Genomic DNA, 18,469 nt, shown 5'->3' on the forward strand with positions numbered 1-18,469 from the left:
CCAGCAGATGATCTGGTATTTTAGAAAGGAAACTGTAGGCATCTGCCACATTCTAGGAGGGTGGTCTAGTCTAACTGGGATAGTATGGGATCCAATTCTGTCTCCATCACGTGGCTCTTGACCATTTGGCAAAACAGGATTGATCTTTATGTCAAAGGTTTTGTCCCCCAAGCAAAAGACCCGAAGTGTGAATGTCAGCAGCATTCTGGTTTATCACCGCAGGCTTTTTTCCCATCCTTCCATGCCAGAGCTGCTCTAAACTGCTCTGGAATGTTCTAAACATCCTCTCCCCTCTCTGAATTATTCCTCCTTTCTTCTTTCCTTCACTACCCTCTTCTTTGAGTGAGAAGCAGAATTCAGTAGGAAATGGTTGAAGGGTTGGGGAGGCAAAATTCAAGGCTGAAAAAGCAGAGCCTGTCCTCCCCTGTGCCTCAAGCCCTAGGCAGAATCCAAGAAACAGTGGCGTCCTCTTCCTCAGAGTATGCAGTATGGCCTCTGGTGTGAATCAGGCAACGGTGTTCCCCATCCCCGACGGGGGATGGTAAGAATCAGGGGCGAGTCTGCATCAGTCTGAGATGCTAGGGGCCGACAACACGATACTTTTGGTTTCAGACATCAGGCGCCGAGGGTGGGGGGTGGGGGCGCAGCTGGCCCGCAGGGCATATTCAGCACGTGCAGTGGGTCTTCTCCTTCGGCCCCTGGGCCATGAGAACCGGCCTGGAATCCAGGGCCAGGTCATTCAGGGTGCTCTCGCCAAACAAGTGCAGGCTGTTGCGGGCGATCAGCTCCCGGGCCATCAGCACGAAGACCTCGTCTATGTTCTTAGACTCCTTAGCCGAGGTTTCCAAAACAGCAAGGAGGCCGTATTTCTCAGCCAGCGTGCAGGCATCTTCAAACAGGACATGCCGTTTTTCCCACAGGTCACACTTGTTCCCTGGGAGTGAGAGAGAGAAGCAGATATTCCACTGAGGAACTGAAGCTGGTTGTTTTGTTTCTGTTTTTGTTTTTGTTTTTTAATGAACCTTAAGAGAAACATTTCAGTTTGGCAATATACACAGCACGCATGCATGCATTCATAAATAGCACCTGTGGGCAGGCTAACTGAAAATGAAACCACCAATGTATGGAACCAGCCACTGTCTTCAGTCACTGTCAAGATCTTCAGGAGCTGTGAGAAGGGCTGGAGGGGGGTGCGTTTTATTGGCAGGGACAGGTGGAGGCTCTGTGTTCTAGGAAGGGACTGTCATTCCTTCCCAGNAAGACTGCCAGAGGGGGTCTTCTCTCCTTCAAATCTTGTTTCTTTTTTCTTCTATTGTTTATTTTAGAGAGATAGCAGGGGATGGGCAGAGAGAGTAGGGGTCAGAGGATCCGAAGGGGGCTCTGCACTGACGACAGAGAGCCCAATGCAAGGCTCAAAACTCAGACTGAGATCACGAGCTGAGCCGAAATCAGACACTTAACCGACTGAGTCACCTAAGTGCCCCAAATCTCATTTCTCTTTTCCCTCTCTTTTCTAAACTACAAAGCATTGGATGCTGCCGGATGGCCCTGGTCTAGCTGAGGAGATTGCGAATTACGATTTGCTGAATTGAAGGTGTGGAATGAATAACGTAGAATTTAGCTACACCTTACATACAACCTGATGCAGACGTTAGTGTGCAGTTCATGAGTTTCAAAAAACGTTTATGTTCTGTAAACACCTTCCCCTCAGGATATAGGACATTCTCTATCACCCCAGAAAATCCAGTGAGGGGTTTTGCAAGCTTGGTGGTAGAAGGAAGAGTGACCCATCTCTGCCTTCTCTACTCCAGCCCCTATATTCATTTAATCATTGGACTTTGAGTTCTCTGAGGCAGGAATCTAAAGGTAAAATTGTCTTCCTACAGGATTTGTTTTACCAAACATCAGGTTTTCTTACAAAGCTACAGTACTTAAGATAGGCGAGGCTCAGGGCACCAGGGTGGCTCAGTTGGTTAAGTGTCCGATTTCAGCTCAAGTCATGATCTCACTGTTAGTGGATTTGAGCCCTGCGTTGGGCTCTGTGCTGACAGTTAGCTCAAAGCCTAGAGCCTGCTTCAGATTCTGTGTCTCCCTCTCTCTGACCCTCCACTGCTCACACTGTCTCTCTCTCTCCCTCAAAAATAAATTAAAAAAAGAAAAAAAAAAGACAGGTGAGGCTAATGTATCTCAAACTGTTTCCCATAAAGGAGTCTTTCTAGACCCTTTTTTCTCATAATTACCCCTCCCCATCATGAAAACCTTTAAACTTAATTTTTTAAAAATGTTATTCATTTTTGAGAAAGACACTGAACAAGCGGGGAGAGGCAGAGAGGAAGACACAATCTGAAGGAAGCTCCAGGCTCTGAGCTGTTGGCACAGATCCCGACGCGGGGCTGGAACTCCCGAACCACAAGATCATGACCTGAGCCAAAGCCTGACACTTAACTGACTGAGCCACCCAGGTGCCCCTAGACTCTGGTTGTCGGAGGAGCGCCTTCAGGGAGGCCCAGGTACCTTTCAGCCAGTTTCCCCATGGGTCCTCTTTTGTAACTATAGCACAACTTCAAAATCAGGAAATTCACACTGGTGCAACCCACAGCTTACTCAGATGTCACCAGTTATAGGGTCCCTTCCTTTGTGTGGGTGCGCGCGTGTATAATTACATGCAATTTCATCATGTGTTACCACCACTGCAGCCAAGGTACACAGTGGTTCCGTCCCACGAAGTTCCCCTTCCTGCCACCGCTTTATAACCTTCCATCCCATCTAACCCTCAACCCTGGTAACCACTAATCTCTGTCTACAATTTTGTTATTTCAGCAATGTTCTATAGATGGCATCATACAGGATATCACCTTTAGAGATTGGCTTTTTTTTCACTCTGCATAATCCCCTTGAGGTCCATCCAAGGCTGTATTGGTAATTTATCCCTTTTACTGCCGAGTAATAGTTCATGATATAAATGGACCAGAGTTCAGCCATCCATCCTCCCATTTGAAGAAATGAAGTTGATTCTAGTTTTTGGTTAATTATGAATAGAGCTGCTATGAACATTTGTATATAGATCCCATGAAAATTTAGTATCAAATTCAGATACACTGTATATCTAGCCCTTTGGAAGGATACAAGCTGTTGCAATGTCTAAGGCACTTTGGCCCCACAAGAGAATGCATGAAATAGATCAATAGAATGGAATAAAAAACAAGCGTGCACCGATATATGCACCTTTTACAGAAAGATGGTATCAGAGGGGCGCCTGGGTGGCTTAGTCGGTTGAGAGTCCGACTTTCGCTTAGATCATGATTTCGCGGTTCGTGGGTTCGAGCCCCGCGTCGGGCTGTGTGCTGACTGCCAGCTCAGAGCCTGGAGCCTGTTTCAGTCTGTGACTCCCTCTCTCTCTGACCCTCCCGTGCTCACACTGTCTCTCTCTCTCTCTCCCAATAAATAAAACATTAAAAAAAAAATAATTAAAAAAAAAAGAAAGATGGTATCAGAGCAGTGGGAATGGCTGCCTTTTTAGTAAATAGCACTGGGGCAATTGGGTCTTTATATGAAAAATTACAAATTTTGGCCCATACTTCTCATAATACACCAGAATAAGTTATGGGTGGATGATAGATCTAAATGTAAAAGCCACAATCAATTGAAAGAGAGGAAGAAAGGAAGACAGACAACTTGTTTCAAAAGACTGAATATCTTGATGACTTTGATTAGCAGATTTACTAAATAGGACACAATGAAACAATCTTAAGGAAAATATTGATGGATCGAAATTAAGAATGTCTAGGGGTGCCTGGGTAGCTCAGTCAGTTAAAGGTCTGGCTCTTGATCTCAGCTCACCTCTTTTTTTTTTTTTTAAACATTTATTCATTTTTGAGAGAGAGGGACACACAGAATCTGAAGCAGGCTCCAGGCTCTGAGCTGTAAGCACAGAGCCCAATGCAGGGCTCGAACTCACGAACTCACAAACCGTGAGATCATGACCTGAGCTAGAGCTGGATGCTTGACTGAGTCACCCAAGCACCTGCTTCTAGAAGAAATATGTGAGAGCCCCTAGGTTGGGGAAGGGATGTTGTAGGAGTGGCTGTCCCTAAGCTTGGAGTCTGGTCTGCGCCTTGCATCCCTGTTAATTCTGATGGTGTTTTGTTGCTAGGATTTGCTAGGATCTTAGCAGATGTAAGGAGTTATTCCTGGGTGCAGTCAGCCACATGTGTCTGAGTGGCTCTCTTGTGAATCTGGAGCCATCTGATATTGTGAACCTCGAACTACAGAGTATTTTCTGTGTGGTCTATACACATTTGCATCAAATCAGTATGAAGGGTATGCCTTCGTCTAGAAGCCGGGGCCCCATCCCAGATCTCCAGAATGAGACACTCTAGGGAGGGGCCTTGGAATCTGTATTATTAGCAAATTCACCTCCTATCCCGCCGACCCCCATTCACCCCATTCTCAGGTGAATCTGATGGGACGTTGTGGGCCAAACACTTTCTGAGGTCCTGTCCACCCCTGCACTCGTGATTTCATGTGCTATTGACATCAAAGACACCCAAAAACCTGAGCATCAGCGGGCGGGGGCTGGAATAAAAAGCTAAATGCTTTGAAAACAGCATACCAATCAGCATAATGACCAAGTTCGCCGCGCCATATTTTTCTATCTCGTGGATCCAGTGAGGAACAGACTCGAAGGTGGGACGTCGGGTGAGGTCATAGGCGATGATGGCCGCATGGGCGCTGCGGTAGTAGCTTTGCGTTATGGTCCGGAACCTCTCCTGGCCTGCAGTGTCCCACACTTGCATCTGGAGAGGGGCAGAGAAGGGGGTCCACATCACGAGTTCCCATGTCTGATGGGAACTTGCCCACCTAAGTTGTCCGAAAAAGGCAGTTTTCTGGGTCTCACTTTGAGATATCCAAAATCAGTAGGTCTGGCGTGGGGCGCAGGAGTCAGTGTTTCCGTTTGCTCCCCAGGGTAATTTGGATGCGCTCTCAGGTTCGGGCGTCCCCACCTACAAACAGGTGGATCCAGTGTTTTGGGTTTGGTGTTCTTGACCTTTTTACCTCTGTCATCCCTTCATTTAGACTTTGGGGTTTATCTTTTGAAACTGCTTGTTGCTATCACTCAAGGTGATAGCATTGGCTGAACTGGTCTGATTTTATTTATTTCTCAAAAAGTTTATTTAAGAGAGAGCGAGCAGGGGAGGCTGCGGCAGAGAAAGACCGAGAATCCCAAGGAGGCTCCACAATCTCTAACTCATGAACTGTGAGATCATGCCCCAAGCTGAAATCAAGAGTTGGACACTGAACAAAGTCACCCAGGCGCCCCAAACTGTTCTGATTTTAAAGGACCACTCAGCTGTTTACATTTAAGAGTATCCTTGGGGGAGAAGGGGAAATGGGTGATGGGCACTGAGGAGGGCACTTGTTGGGATGAGCACTGGGTGCTGTATGGAAGTGATGAACCATGGGAATCTACCTCAAAAACCAAGAGCACACTTTACACATTGTATGTTAGCCAATTTGACAATAAATTATAAATTTTTAAAAAGTATCCTTATAATAATGCATTTGCAATTATCAACCCAAGCAGAGGCACCCATTGGCACACCCTCCACAGTGTCTAGGGGTACCTGTTTGTTCACTCAAACTATTTAGAAAATGTATTATTTAATTAATTAACTTTTTTTTTTTTTTTTCCAGTAAGTAAGCTCTACACCCAATGTGGAGCTTGAACTCGTGACCCTGAGATCAAGCATCACATGCTCTACTGACTGAACCAGCCAGGGGCCCCTATGAAATGTATTTTTTTTCTTGAAATGTATTTTTTATTTATTTTTTTTAATTTTTATTTCTATGAGAGAGAGAGAGAGACAGCGTGAGCAGGGGAGGGTCAGAGAGAGAGGGAGACACAGACTCTGAAATAGGCCCCAGGCTCTGAGCTGGCAGCACAGAGCCCGACGCGGGGCTCGAACCCACGAACCGCGAGATCATGACCTAAGCGAAAGTCGGATGCTTAACCGACTAAGCCACCCAGGCACCCCTGAAATGTATTTTTTAAAGAAAGTTTGCAAACATGTCCCAAACTAGAGAGAACAAAACAACGAACCTTCCTATATCCATCATCCAGACTCAATAATTACCAAGATTTCACCACTCTTGCTTCATCCATCTCCTTCTGTCCTTTGATTTCTTTTAAAGTGGATCCCAGACTTTATGTCATTTCATTTGTATCAGAAGTGGACAGTTTTGGGCACCTGGATGGCTCAGTTGGTTAAGCATCTGACTCTTGATTTTGGCTCAGGTCATGATCTCCCGTTTCGTGAGTTCGGGCCCTGCGTAGGGCTCTGTGCTGACAGCACAGCCTGCTTGGGATTCTCAGTCTCCCTCTTTCTCTGCCCTGCCTCCCCCCATTCTCTATCTCTCTCTCAAAAATTTTCTTACATGAGCACAAGGCCACAAATTGCTGCCGTTCAACTTCTCAATAACCCTTTGGTATCATCCAGTACCTGACCACATTGCAATTTTCCTGATTGTGTCCAAAATGTCTTTACCATTGTTTTTAATCAAGATCCCAAACAAGATCATGCTTTACATTTTCACCAACACTTTCTGATCTTCTCTAATCAAATAGGTAAAAGATAATGTCCCACTCTTATTCGAATTTGCAGTTTTTAACTTATGAGTAGGGATGGGCACCTTTACATCTTGACCTAAATTTCTAAGCTAGTTCTTATTGAACTTACGAAATGGCATTTGTGTCCAGTCTGTGGATTGCTTATTTTTTGTATTTAGTTATTGGTCTTTTTCTTAGATATTTATTGGGGCCCTGTTTTCACATTAAAGAAATTAGCCCTTTGTCAGTCACATATTTGCAAATACTTCTTTCTAGTTTGTTATGCATCTTTTGACTTTACTAGCTGTCAGCACAGAGTCCAACGCAGGGCTTGAACGCGCAAACCATGAGATCACGACCTGAGCTGAAGTCAGATGCTTAACCAACTGAGCCACCCAGGTGCTCCCTAGTGTTTTACTTTAGAGGGGAGAGAGGGGCAAAAGGGGAGAGAGAGAGAGAGAGAGTATCTTAAGCTGACTCCACACTCGGCACTTTGACCTTTATATCATTACGTAGAGATGTATAAATTTGGCCTTTAGATATGTCTGATTGAACATTTTTTTCCTTTATGGCTTCCGGATTCTTATCTTAAAATTTTGGCTGATATCCAAGGTGCCTGGGTGGCTCAGTTGTTTGAGGGTCAGACTCTTGGTTTTGGCTCAACTCATGATCCCAGAGTCATGGGATTGAACCCCACATTGGGCTCTGTGCTCAGCATGGAGCCTGCATATGATTATCTCTCTCTCCCTCTGCCCCTCTTCCCTGCTTGCAGGTGCACCCTCTCTTTCTAAAAAGAAAATTTTTAAAAAAGGCTGTTTTACCCATTCCACAATAATAAATATTCTAATTTTTTTTTTCTGGTACTCTTATGAGTTCACGTTTTATATTTAAATCTTTCATTCCTCAGGCACATGTTGCACTGTTCAGAACTCTAGCCAAAAGAGGTGGCGCGAACCCCATGCCCTTCTGACCTTCACTTTCTTGCCATCGATCTCAAGGGAGCGCACAGTGAAATCCACCCCGATCGTGTTCTGCTGTGTCTCTGTGTAGACCCCAGATTTGAAATGCTGCACCACACACGTCTTCCCCACATTGGAATCCCCAACGAGGATAATCTTGAACAAATAGTCAAAATTCTCATCTGCTGCCCTGGATGAGCTGGAGAATTGCATGGCTCTCACCACCTAGAACGGACCTGGGAAGAAAAGAAGGAATTCAGCCTCTCTTTAGTGAGCTCGGCACTGTTCTGTCAGGAGCCAGGGACTCGGGATGCAGGACAGGACAAGGGAAAGGGAGCTTCTTGCTTTCATGGCACTAGCATTGTGGGGGAAGGACATTCATTACTGGTCAGGGACAAGGGAGCTGCCCCTCCCCACAAGCCCACACCTGCCCTCCGTGGGTTGACGTTACAATGAAGAGGTTTTGCTGCTGTTCTCTTTTGGGCCCAGCACAAAGGCAACACTTGAGATGACAGGATTTGACTGAAATCTTAGTCATGAGACCAAGTGCCCCACGCTCCATCAAGTGCCGAGAGCAGGAGGGTGGCAGAGGGAGAGGCCTACGGGAGTGTTCTGCTGCCATTCATCAGTCGGGGACATGCCTGGATGTCATGCTGTCCCCACTTCGCATGGGGAGCAACGCTCCCAGCTATGGAAGACAGACGTCCAGGCAACCTCCATCAAGGGTGGACGAGATTTGACATGGAGGTCAGTTTGGGGAAGTGTGACATGGCCTTTTCTTCTCGTTTTCTTGGCCAGGAAATTAGGATTTTGAGATGATTTCACAAGGAAAACTATGCAGGGCACCTGCTGGCTCGGTTGGTAGAGCATGCGACTCTTGATCTCAGGGTTGGGAATTCAAGTCCTATGTTGGGCATAAAAGATTACTTAAGAATAGATAAACTAAATGGGGTGCCTGGGTGTCTCAGTAGGTTGAGCGTCTGACTTCGGCTCGGGTCATGATCTTGGCGGTTCGTGGGTTCGAGCCCCACGTCGGGCTCTGTGCTGATAGCTCGGAGCCTGGAGCCTGTTTCGGATTCTGTGTCTACCTCTTTCTCTGACCCTCCCCTGCTCACGCTGTCTCTATCTCTCTCTCAAAAATAAATAAAACGTAAAAAAAATTTTTAAAAAAAGAATAAATAAACTAAAAAAAAAACAACCAAAATGAAAACTATGGTTTTTAAGTGTTTATAGCATATTTTACTACAGACTGAAAAAAACAACTTAAAAGTTTCTAATGACAGTGTTTCCTAAGCTAATTGATTATGTTAGAACTATATGGAGGAGATAATTAAAAATATATATTCCTGGAGCCCATCCCAGATCTGCTAAATATAGTTAAGCGTGCGCGCGCGCGCGCACACACACACACACACACACACACAGGCACACACTCCCCAGGTGATTCTGATGACCATCCAGGTTTGGGAAGCGCTGATCGACATCCCTCACCTGAAACTTGATTCCCACTTCAGCATTTCTGCTTAAATATCTACCTATACTTACTATCATTGATCCCAAGGAAGGTACTGCCTTCTGAAAAAGTCCATTTGGCATGCTCAGCTCTAACTTGGATGGGGTTGAACTCTCTCTCTGGGGTTCCCATCCGTTGACCTTCATGCTGTGCCCGGACTTGGCAGGTTCCTATTCCACATGACGGCCCCTCAGATATTTGAAGCAGCAAGCGTCTCCCCTCAAGGCAAATATCCCCCGTCCTTTCAACTGTTCTAAACATGATGCTGTGTTGGGTCTCCTCCTCCAACGTTTCGTAAAAATGCATGAAACCTGATCTCATTGGACGATTAAACTTAACCCGCTTCAAATTGTTCCTGCCTTATGGCCCCCTTCTCCGTGTACTTCCAGTTAGTTTTGAGTTTTCTCTAAAGTCTGAAAAGGACAAGTCTGTATCATCACACACGTTGAAAAGCACACGGATTCATAATCTGCATGTGAAAACCCCGAGCTTTAAATGGATGAAGAAGGACCCCATTCCTCTCTTGGACGCCTCTGAAATCACCCACGGCTAAATGATCCAGCAGACAAAAGCCACAATGAAACCACTTTCTTTTTTCCTTCTGGCTTTTCAAATAAAGAAGGCCGTTCTACTTCCGGTGTCATATCACTGTCACTTGAGCTGGAATCTTGCTTCCTTGATCCCCTTTCCCCAAGTACGTCCTCTGGGTTTCCACAGAAGGGCTCTTCACCTAAGCCTGGGGCCCCGCAAGGAGGAGCAAGGAGGAGTCAGCGGTGTCCCCTGGTCCCTGGCCCCGCGGATGCCCTCCATCCCGCATCCTGCAACCCCCACCTCTCTGGTTCACCTGTTGCTTACCTGGCTCGCTCTCTCACCTCTGCCAGCCGGCAATGTTTACTTCTCCGAGCTTTCCTCTTCGGCCCTCCTGCCTCCCTGGCGTGGTGGGAGCTGTAGTTCCGTCCCCAGGTGTCAGGTTCGGCGACCTGAGAAAGTGAAAGGAAAGCGCAAGCCCTCCCACCGCACCTGAGCCCGGCCGCTCGCGCGCGCCGTTGGGTCCAAAGCGCAAAGGCGAGGCGCTGGCCAGCACACCACGCGCAGAGTCAGCCTCCGGGCCAACATCCGTCCCGAGCAGAGCCAAACGGAAAGGACGAGCCGGTTAACTCAGCCTCTACCTATTCAGCCTCCCACTTTCCTTCTGTCTCCGCACTTGCCCTTTGCAGCCCTGGCCCCCCACTTTTCCTTGGGTCCCTTGTTTGGCTGGGGCGTGGGGGGGGTGGCTGTATGAGAGAAGGGCAATGTCAAGGAGAACACAGATCTGGATCTTGAGTCCTTTGTTTTGTGGACTTGCAGAGCATTCTGAGGAGCAATCGAGAGAAAGGAGGTGATCCAAAAAGAAGATTAAAAAACCAAAACAACTTTGAATTTGCACGGGAAGAAAGAGCTGGAAAAAAAATTTTGTTTCTCCTCCCTCAAAATATCCACCACACAACAAAGGTTAATTTCTAGGTCTGAGAAGATCTAGACTTTATCAGTCTCCTCCTGGCAGTAGAAGCCAAAAACTGAGGTAAGTTTTCCTTACTTTTTTCCCCCTCACCACCTCTCAGATCTTAGGGACTAGGTTTTCTCCATGATGTAGAATGCAAGGTGTAGGCAGTTAGCTACCATGTGCAAAACTGAAACATCCAGATCGATAAAATATTTAAATTGGTATAGTGTTTTCAAGCTGGGGGTTGAGATCTATTAATGAGTCATGAAATCAATTTTTGTGGGTTGCAACCAGCATTTTTACAGAAGAAACTAGGACGAAATTTCAGAATATATCTCATGCAGTCCGCAGTAAGGATAAGTACTGTTTTGTGCAATGTTTGGGCCAGTTGTATACATGCATGTATGTACTGGGCTGATGTAAAATGTATTTCTTTTTTTAAACATATTTAAAAAATTTTTAAATGCTTTATTTTTGAGAGGGGGAGTAGGGGTAGAGAGAGAGAGGGAGAGAGGGAATGACACAGAATCTGAAGCAGGCTCCAGGCTCTGAGCTGTCAGCACAGAGCCCGACGTGGGTTGGAACTCATGTATGGCGAGATCACGACCAAAGCCAAAGTCAGACGCTTAACCCACTAAGCCACCCATGCACCTCCCATAAAATGTATTTCTTACTGTGGGTTGAGGCCTAAAAAGATTGAGAAACACTGAAATAGAGGACAATTTATTCACTATCAAGAACATTTCTTTCTATGATTCCTTCAGGAAACTTTTACATTATAATTTATCTTACCCCATATTCCATTTACACATCACTTTTCAGGAATCTCTCTTTTTGAGTAAGATAAACCCAATGCGGCAGGTAGAGCAAGAAAACAAAAGATACTGCCAGCTGCTGCTGCTGCACATTGTCACTTTGAGAGCCACTGTCATATGTCTGTGAATTGAAAATGAAATACAGGTCAAGATTCACCACCGTGTATGCGTAGGAGGCAGGAAATAAAACCTGTTCGATGTTACTGTCAATGACGTTAGGTGTCAAAATGGTTTCTTCTTCTGGTTATGGTTATTCGGAAAGAAAAAAAAGTCAGCTGAGTCAGACCCAGTACTTGGAGAACATCTAGAAGTAGAAATCAAATAGTAAGATGTCTAGGTGGTTATGGAAGTTAAGAATAGAGAGATTCTACCTCTCCCTCTCTGACCCCTCTCCACCAGGCCCTCCCCACCAACATGACTAGAAGTGCAGAGAGCATGGTGTGGATTTCTTGACTGAGTGGTGGTGACACAGGTTATATACTTATCTTATCCACACCCTCTGCACACAGATACATACATATATGCACACGCATACACACATTTTAGCCACTTGTAAGGACACTAAATATATTCACACTGTTGTGCATTCATCACTACTATCCATCTCCAGAACTTGTGCATCATTCCCAACTGAAACTGCCCCTTAAACACTAAGTTCCATTTCTCTTCCCGCTCAGCCTCTGCAACCCACTATTCGACTTCCTCTGCCTATGAGTTTGATTACTCTAGGCACTTCATGTAAACAGAATCATACAATATTTGTCCTTTTGTGCCTGGCTTATTTCATTTGGGATAATGTTCTCAAGGCTCATCTATGTTGTAGCATATGTCAGAATTTCATTCCTTTTAAAATTTTTAAATGTTTTTTTAAAAATTTATTTCTGAGAGAGAGATAGCATGAACAGAGGAGGGTCAGAGGGAGAGGTAGACACAGAATCCAAAACAGGCTCCAGGCTCTGAGCTAGCTGTCAGCACAGAGCCCGATGTGGGGCTCGAACCCACGAACCGTGAGATCATGACCTGAGCTGAAGTTGGATGCTTAACCGACTGAGCCACCCAGGCGCCCCTCCTTCCTTTTAAAGGCTGAACACTGTGTGTGTATGTGTGTAATTTAAGTAATCTCTACACCTAAATGGGACTTGAATTCATGACCCTAAGATCAAGGGTCACATGCTCTTCTGACTGAGCCAGCCAGGCACTCCTTAAGCTTTTATTTCTCTTTAAACTTTTTAAAATGTTTATTTATTTTTGAGAGAGAGAGAGACAGACAGAGGTGAGTGGAGGAGGGGCAGAGAGAGAGAGGGAGGCACAGAATCTGAAGCAGGCTCCAGGATCTGAGCGGTCAGCACAGAGCCTGATGCAGGGCTTGAACCCATGAACCGTAAGATCATGACCTGAGTCAAAGTTGGTCGCTTAACCAACTGAGCCACCCAGGAACCCCAAGATTTTACTTTTAAGTAATCTCTACACCCAGTGTGGGGCTCGAACTCATAACCTCAAGATCAAGAGTTGAACACTCCACCACCTGAGCCGGCCAGGGGCCCTTCCACAAAATATTTTAAAAAATAAAGGTGAAATGTTTGGCCGATTTGGTTTTGCTCACCCCGATATCACATTTTCCCAGCCATGCTTTCAGATGGCTGGTAACAGAACTACAACTGCCATGTGTAAAAGCAAATCCAAATGGAAAATAAGAGGTTTAACTCTCTCTCGGAAATAAGGGAAGAGAGAAAATAAGAACTCACACTTCCACCCTGCTCTTTTCTTGCTTTGTCCTTTTCAAACAGATGTATAGCTTCATAATGGCTCACTTCTTGTCACCCTCATATCAAGAACCTTTCTGGGGCGCCTGGGTGGCTTAGTCGGCTAAGCGTCCGACTTTCGCTCANAAATTAAGCCTAACTTTTGTGGGCGCCTTGCTCCAATTTGCAGCGCTATCTCTTGTCCTAAAGATAGGAGAAGTTTGTCTCTCCTTTGGATAAGCCCATTCAGGCAGTCTCCCCAATTACCCTGATAAAGTCTGTACCAACTATACGTGACGAAAGTTCCCATCAAGTCTTCTTAGTTGATGGCTAGTGACTGTTCATCTTGAGAACATGCATGTAAGGGGTTGAATCTGCTTGGCCGTACCCGGGAGAGAGTCCTTTCTGTTTTTGCAATCTGTCACTTCATGGCTTGTGATGAGCATCACATTCTGGTTTAATGTTTATCTGGTAGTAAAACTGCCATCTTTTTCTATCTTTGTGGAGAAATCCTCTTGGTTGGCAGATTTTTTTTAAATTTATTTTTATTTTTTAAAAAAATTTTTAANGTTCTTTCTGTCTGAAATCTGTCAGCTCATGGCTTGTGATGAGCATCACATTCTGGTTTAATGTTTATCTGGTAGTAAAACTGCCATCTTTTTCTATCTTTGTGGAGAAATCCTCTTGGTTGGCAGATTTTTTTTAAATTTATTTTTNTAGAAGGCTCCAATTCTAAGTCCTGCCTCCTAAGGCCTTTAATTTTGGCTTGAGGCTGTCAGGATCTTAACACTCATTTATTTGTTTGGGTGGGTGGGGTGGAGTGCAGAAGGTGAATGGCAGAGGCAGATTAATGGCCCTGTCTGCATGGGCCACTGCGTTTAATTAATTTATTTTTTATTTTTTATATTTTTATTTATTTCTAGGAGAGAGAGAGAGACAGCGTGAGCAGGGGAGGGTCAGAGAGAGAGGGAGTCACAGACTGAAACAGGCTCCAGGCTCTGAGCTGGCAGTCAGCACAGAGCCCGACGCGGGGCTCGAACCCACGAACCGCGAGATCATGACCTAAGCGAAAGTCAGACGCTTAACTGACTAAGCCACACAGGCGCCCCTGCGTTTAATTAATTTAAACAAAAATCTAAATTTATGCCTTTATGGCTGGTCAGGAGCAAACTTAGCAGCATGTTACTTTCCATATAAACAAAGAGCATAAGTTTTTCTGAAAAGAAAAGATGACTTCNCCCGGCAGGGCCCCCGCGGGGAGTCGGCCGGGCCGCGCGCCAGGAGGGCTCTGGTCCAGGAAAAGGGCTGCAGTTTAGACCGGGTGAAGGGATGCTTTCCAGGTAGGCTGCGAAGGAAGGCTTTTCGAAAAGATGCCTTGAGGCCAAAGAGGGAGGGAGCCTTAATGGAAAAACCGGGTTTTGTATTCTGCTAACTACTATGGCCTCAGTCGAGGAATTTGGTCACATTGCGTATTCGTCATTCCCTCAGTATTCTTATTTTGCAGAATGTGGTCTGTCTGTTCTCACTTTTAACAGGGGATAATGGGAATGTGTCCATGGGGGTTTTGGTGTTTCCTGAAGTATGAGATTGTAGATGATCTCATGGTGACTTCTTACTGAGTGCTTCTAGGGAGAAAAGTATGTTCCTGGGGTAAGTGAAATCTGAAGCCTGATTGCCGCCCGTCTTCACGGTCTTCCTTTGCCATATGTTGGATGTTCCGATATTAGGAACTCTCTAAAATTACCTCATTTAATTCTTTTCTTTTTTAAAGTTTATTTATTTTGAGAGAGAGAGACAACACAGTGGGGGAGGTGGAGGGAGAGAGAGAGAGAGAGAGACCGANATCCCAAGCAGGCTCGACGCTGTCCTTGCAGAACCCGATGTGAGGTTTGAACTCACGAATCATGAGATTGTGTGTGTGTGTGTGTGTGTGTGTGTGTGTGTGTGTGAGAGAGAGAGAGAGAGAGAGAGAGAGAGAGAAACACCATCCCAAGCAGGCTCCATGCTGTCTTTGCCGAACCTGATGCGAGGCTTGAACTCATGAATCATGAGATCGTGACCTGAGCTGCATCCAAGAGCTGGGTGCTTAACTGACTGAGCTACCCAGGTAGCTGTACCACATAAATCTTTTTTTTTTTAATTTTTTTATTATTTTTTATTTTTTTTAAATATNCTTTTAATTCTTAAATGAGGAAATTGAGGCTCAGAGAAGTTAATTAAGTGAGGAATTTATGGTTCCAATGCCAATTTAATGCCTTTTTGTGGGTCACATGTGGTTTCAAAGACCATATTCATGTGTTGACCTTTCATTTCCTTTTTTAAAAAAATGTTTTTGAGAGAGAGAGCGAGAGAGAGCAAGAGAGCGCAGAGGAGGGTCAGAGGGCACAAGACATAGGATCTGAAGCAGGCTCCTTGCTGACAGCACAGAGCCCTATGTGGGGCTCAAACTCATGAACTGTGAGATCATGACCTCAGCTGAAGTCGGATACTTAATGGACTGAGCCACCCAAACACCCTGGCCTTTCGTTTTCATCACAAAATGACCCCGAAACAGTAATTTTATAAAATTAAAGTCAGTGCAATGCTTTATTTCTCTCTAGACATCGGAAACCAGTGTATTATTGAAGGTTCTGTTTTGTCTACTGATAAAATGACCGTGGAGTATGAATCTTGTTTAGGAGAAGGAAAATTTGTTGTTGTTTTTAAGTACAATTTACCCCACAATGTGGGACTCGAACCCAGGGCCCAAGATCAAGAGTCACATGTTCCACTTACTGTACCCTTTAGGCCCCCTGTGAGGGAATGATTTTTATCTTGAAAACTAGTTGTCTTTGGAATATGTTTAAAAGAGGCAGGAAGAATGTAGTTTTGGGAAGCCTGGAATAAGACCAGAGAATTTTACAGCTGAGTGTTAGGTATTTTACATCTGCGGTAATGAAGCAATTTAAGAAGAGAGAAAAATTACAGAAAACTTGAGTTTTGAGTGAAAAGACTTATGTGGTACAGTTAAATGGCTTCAAGTGAGATAATGTTGAATGAAAAAGATTCTTGTGTAAGTGTCAAGCATTGAGGTGCTAAATTACAACACACACAATACTGTCAAAAATCTTTGAACTCAGCTGTGCCTTCATTACTCTTGCAGCTACCTTTTATATTTTAGTGCACATAATCTTTTTACTTTGCAAATGTAAAAACTGAAGTCTGAAGCGTGAAGTCATTTCTCATCTAATGTTCTTCTCATTTGAGTATAGTATTGGTGTAACCACTGTTACTAAGAATGTGGGTTTTTTTTTTCGCCATTCAGGATTTATACTTCTAAGCTTAAGGTGAGCTATTTCTAATTGCTGTGTTTTACCCAACTTCAGATATTTTTAGCCTTTTTCCTTATATAGTAAAACATAGAGACTACAGTCAGCTCTGGGTTTGAATGCTCACTTCATCTGTTAAGAGATAATTACTTTATAAAATTTGCTTTCTTTTATTGATAAGATGTGAGAACTAAATACAGGAATGCAGGGCAAGTGCCCAGCACAGTGCCTGGTGCTTTGGATGTATTTGGTGTTGGTTACGGTCAAAGAATTCTTTCGTGCGCAAAATCTTTACGGATCGTTCTAAAGGCTCTGCTGGGTGCCGGAGATCTAGCCGTGGACTAAAGGCAGATGAGGCCACCGCTTTGTGGAGCTGACAGATGAATAGCACACGTGTAAACCGCTGGAGCGGATACCTTGGCAGCAGTGCTGTGAAGGGAGGAAGCAGAGACAGAGAGGAGACAGGTAACTGAGTAACGGCCCCAGCCGTTGTAGATGGGCCGATTGGGGCGCACCACTGAGGGAGAGGACTTGAGGATGAGCCAAGGAGAGGAAGGAGCAAGCCATTTGCACAGAACCAGGAGAAAGGCATTTCAGGCAGGGGAACAGCAAACGCGAAGACCCCAAGCAAGGAAGGGCTCACGGACAGACAGGAATTAGGTGTGGGGAGGTTGTGGCGGGTGTGGAGGTGTGGCACTGGACAGGGTAGGGGGAAGGAAATGGGCTAGCTCCTCGCTGTGTTGACGTGTGGTTAGCTTCATGGTGGCAAAGGATGGGGAAGCACCCAGGTATCCGGTGAGAGATTGGAATGTGGTAACGCTGTGGGTGCAGATATGGACAGATCTCCAACCGCTGATAAGTGAAGAGAAGAAAACGGGGCAGAACAGCATGTGTCGTATGCTCCTTTGTGTATGTGTGAGTGTGAGGGGCTCTGCCTGGAGTGTATGCACGGGGATAGGTTGTGCAGGGGTGCAGAAGAAACCAGCCAGAGCACAGCTGATGAGATCAGAGAGGGAGACATCACTCTATCCACCCCTTCGATGTCTTTTGAACTTTCTGTCTTATGCACGTGTGACCTATTGACAATCAATAAAACAATTAAAAAAAAACCAAAAACAAACCCCAGTCTCTCAGAAGGCATTGCTCAGGCGGTCACCTCCTTCATGCTTAGCTTCCTGTCGCCAACCACAGCTGTCCACGCCACTGCTCTCCACCCCTTAGCCTTCCAGTTTACTGCCGAGGAGTGGGGTATTCAGGCTTTGAAGGTCATGGCAAATTGTTCTGTATTTTTATCTGAGTCCTGGGAAGCTCTCAGTGTGTTTTAAGCAGAGGATGGGAGAGCAGATTTATGTCTTAAGATCTGTTTCTGGCCGATGTGTGGAGAATGAGTTGGGGGGGCAGGTAGATGTGGAAATGGCGAAACCCTGCAGAAGACTTTGGGGCGGGCTTGGAGGGAGATGGGCGGTTAATCTTGGTGCTGGCAGTGGGGATGGAGGGGAGGAATGCTTCGGGATGTATTTGGGAGGTGATTGGTAAGGGGTTGGAAGTGCAGGCTGAGAGAGAGAAAAGGAAAAATGAAGGGTAAGTTCTGGTTACCTTGGGCAACTTGGAGGAATGGGAGTATCATTTATGAGGTGGGGGCCCTGGGGGAGGAAATGAAGCATCTTGCTCCAGGTACGTGGGGTGTATCAGGGGGGACGGTTGGCTGTACTGTCGGGGACTCTGGAGGGTCCGAGTCAGAGCCATGGTTCTGGGCGCCGTCGACACAGAGCCATCGTGTTAGACGACAGAGAGGGGTGCTGGAGCTTTAACGAGAGAAGCGTGGAATTGTTGTCTCAGAGGTCGAGAGAGCAGAATCATGAGGGAAGTGGAGTCATGCTGGCCAGTATTGCATGTCCTTTGAGGTTTGTGGTTTTGAATCTCAAAAAGTGAAATCAGCCTGCCTGTGTGATTTTTCTCTGGCAAAACACAACGGCTTGGGTACACAGTAGGGGGACAGAGGCAGGCAAGCCAGAAAAAGGCCCAGGAGGGAACTGGATAGA

At 45.5% G+C, this 18,469-nt stretch overlaps 2 protein-coding genes across 2 annotated transcripts in view; one reads left to right on the forward strand and one right to left on the reverse strand.

Moving 5' to 3' along the window:
- Positions 1 to 259: 259 nt before the first annotated feature.
- On the reverse strand, positions 260 to 10,014 carry RAB19 (RAB19, member RAS oncogene family). Its single transcript, XM_077781050.1, has 4 exons — positions 9,935 to 10,014; positions 7,579 to 7,802; positions 4,613 to 4,796; positions 260 to 934 (listed from the first exon to the last, which is right to left on the reverse strand). The coding sequence occupies exons 2-4, from the start codon at positions 7,777 to 7,779 to the stop codon at positions 666 to 668; spliced, it is 654 nt and encodes a 217-aa protein (XP_077637176.1). The 5' UTR covers positions 7,780 to 7,802; positions 9,935 to 10,014; the 3' UTR covers positions 260 to 665.
- Positions 10,015 to 14,483: 4,469 nt separating this feature from the next.
- The window catches only part of SLC37A3 (solute carrier family 37 member 3), a 47,403-nt gene continuing 43,417 nt past the window's right edge, over positions 14,484 to 18,469 (forward strand). The window contains exons 1-2 of the mRNA XM_077781074.1: positions 14,484 to 14,769; positions 16,737 to 16,892. The gene's annotated coding sequence lies outside the window, so the exon portion shown is untranslated. The remainder of the gene's footprint in view (positions 14,770 to 16,736; positions 16,893 to 18,469) is intronic.

Source organism: Crocuta crocuta, unplaced genomic scaffold (genome assembly GCF_008692635.1).
Source record: "Crocuta crocuta isolate KB4526 unplaced genomic scaffold, BGI_CrCroc_1.0 scaffold228, whole genome shotgun sequence".
Taxonomy (NCBI): Eukaryota; Metazoa; Chordata; class Mammalia; order Carnivora; family Hyaenidae; genus Crocuta; species Crocuta crocuta.

Coding starts and splice junctions, on each gene's coding strand:
- RAB19 (XM_077781050.1), bottom strand. CDS start 7,779: ATGCAATTCTCCAGCTCATCCAGGGCAGCAGATGAGAATTTTGACTAT. Junction 4,797..7,578: donor TCGATGGCAAGAAAGTGAAG/GTCAGAAGGGCA, acceptor GCCCCTCTCCAG/ATGCAAGTGTGGGACACTGC. Junction 935..4,612: donor CTTGGTCATTATGCTGATTG/GTATGCTGTTTT, acceptor TCTCACTCCCAG/GGAACAAGTGTGACCTGTGG.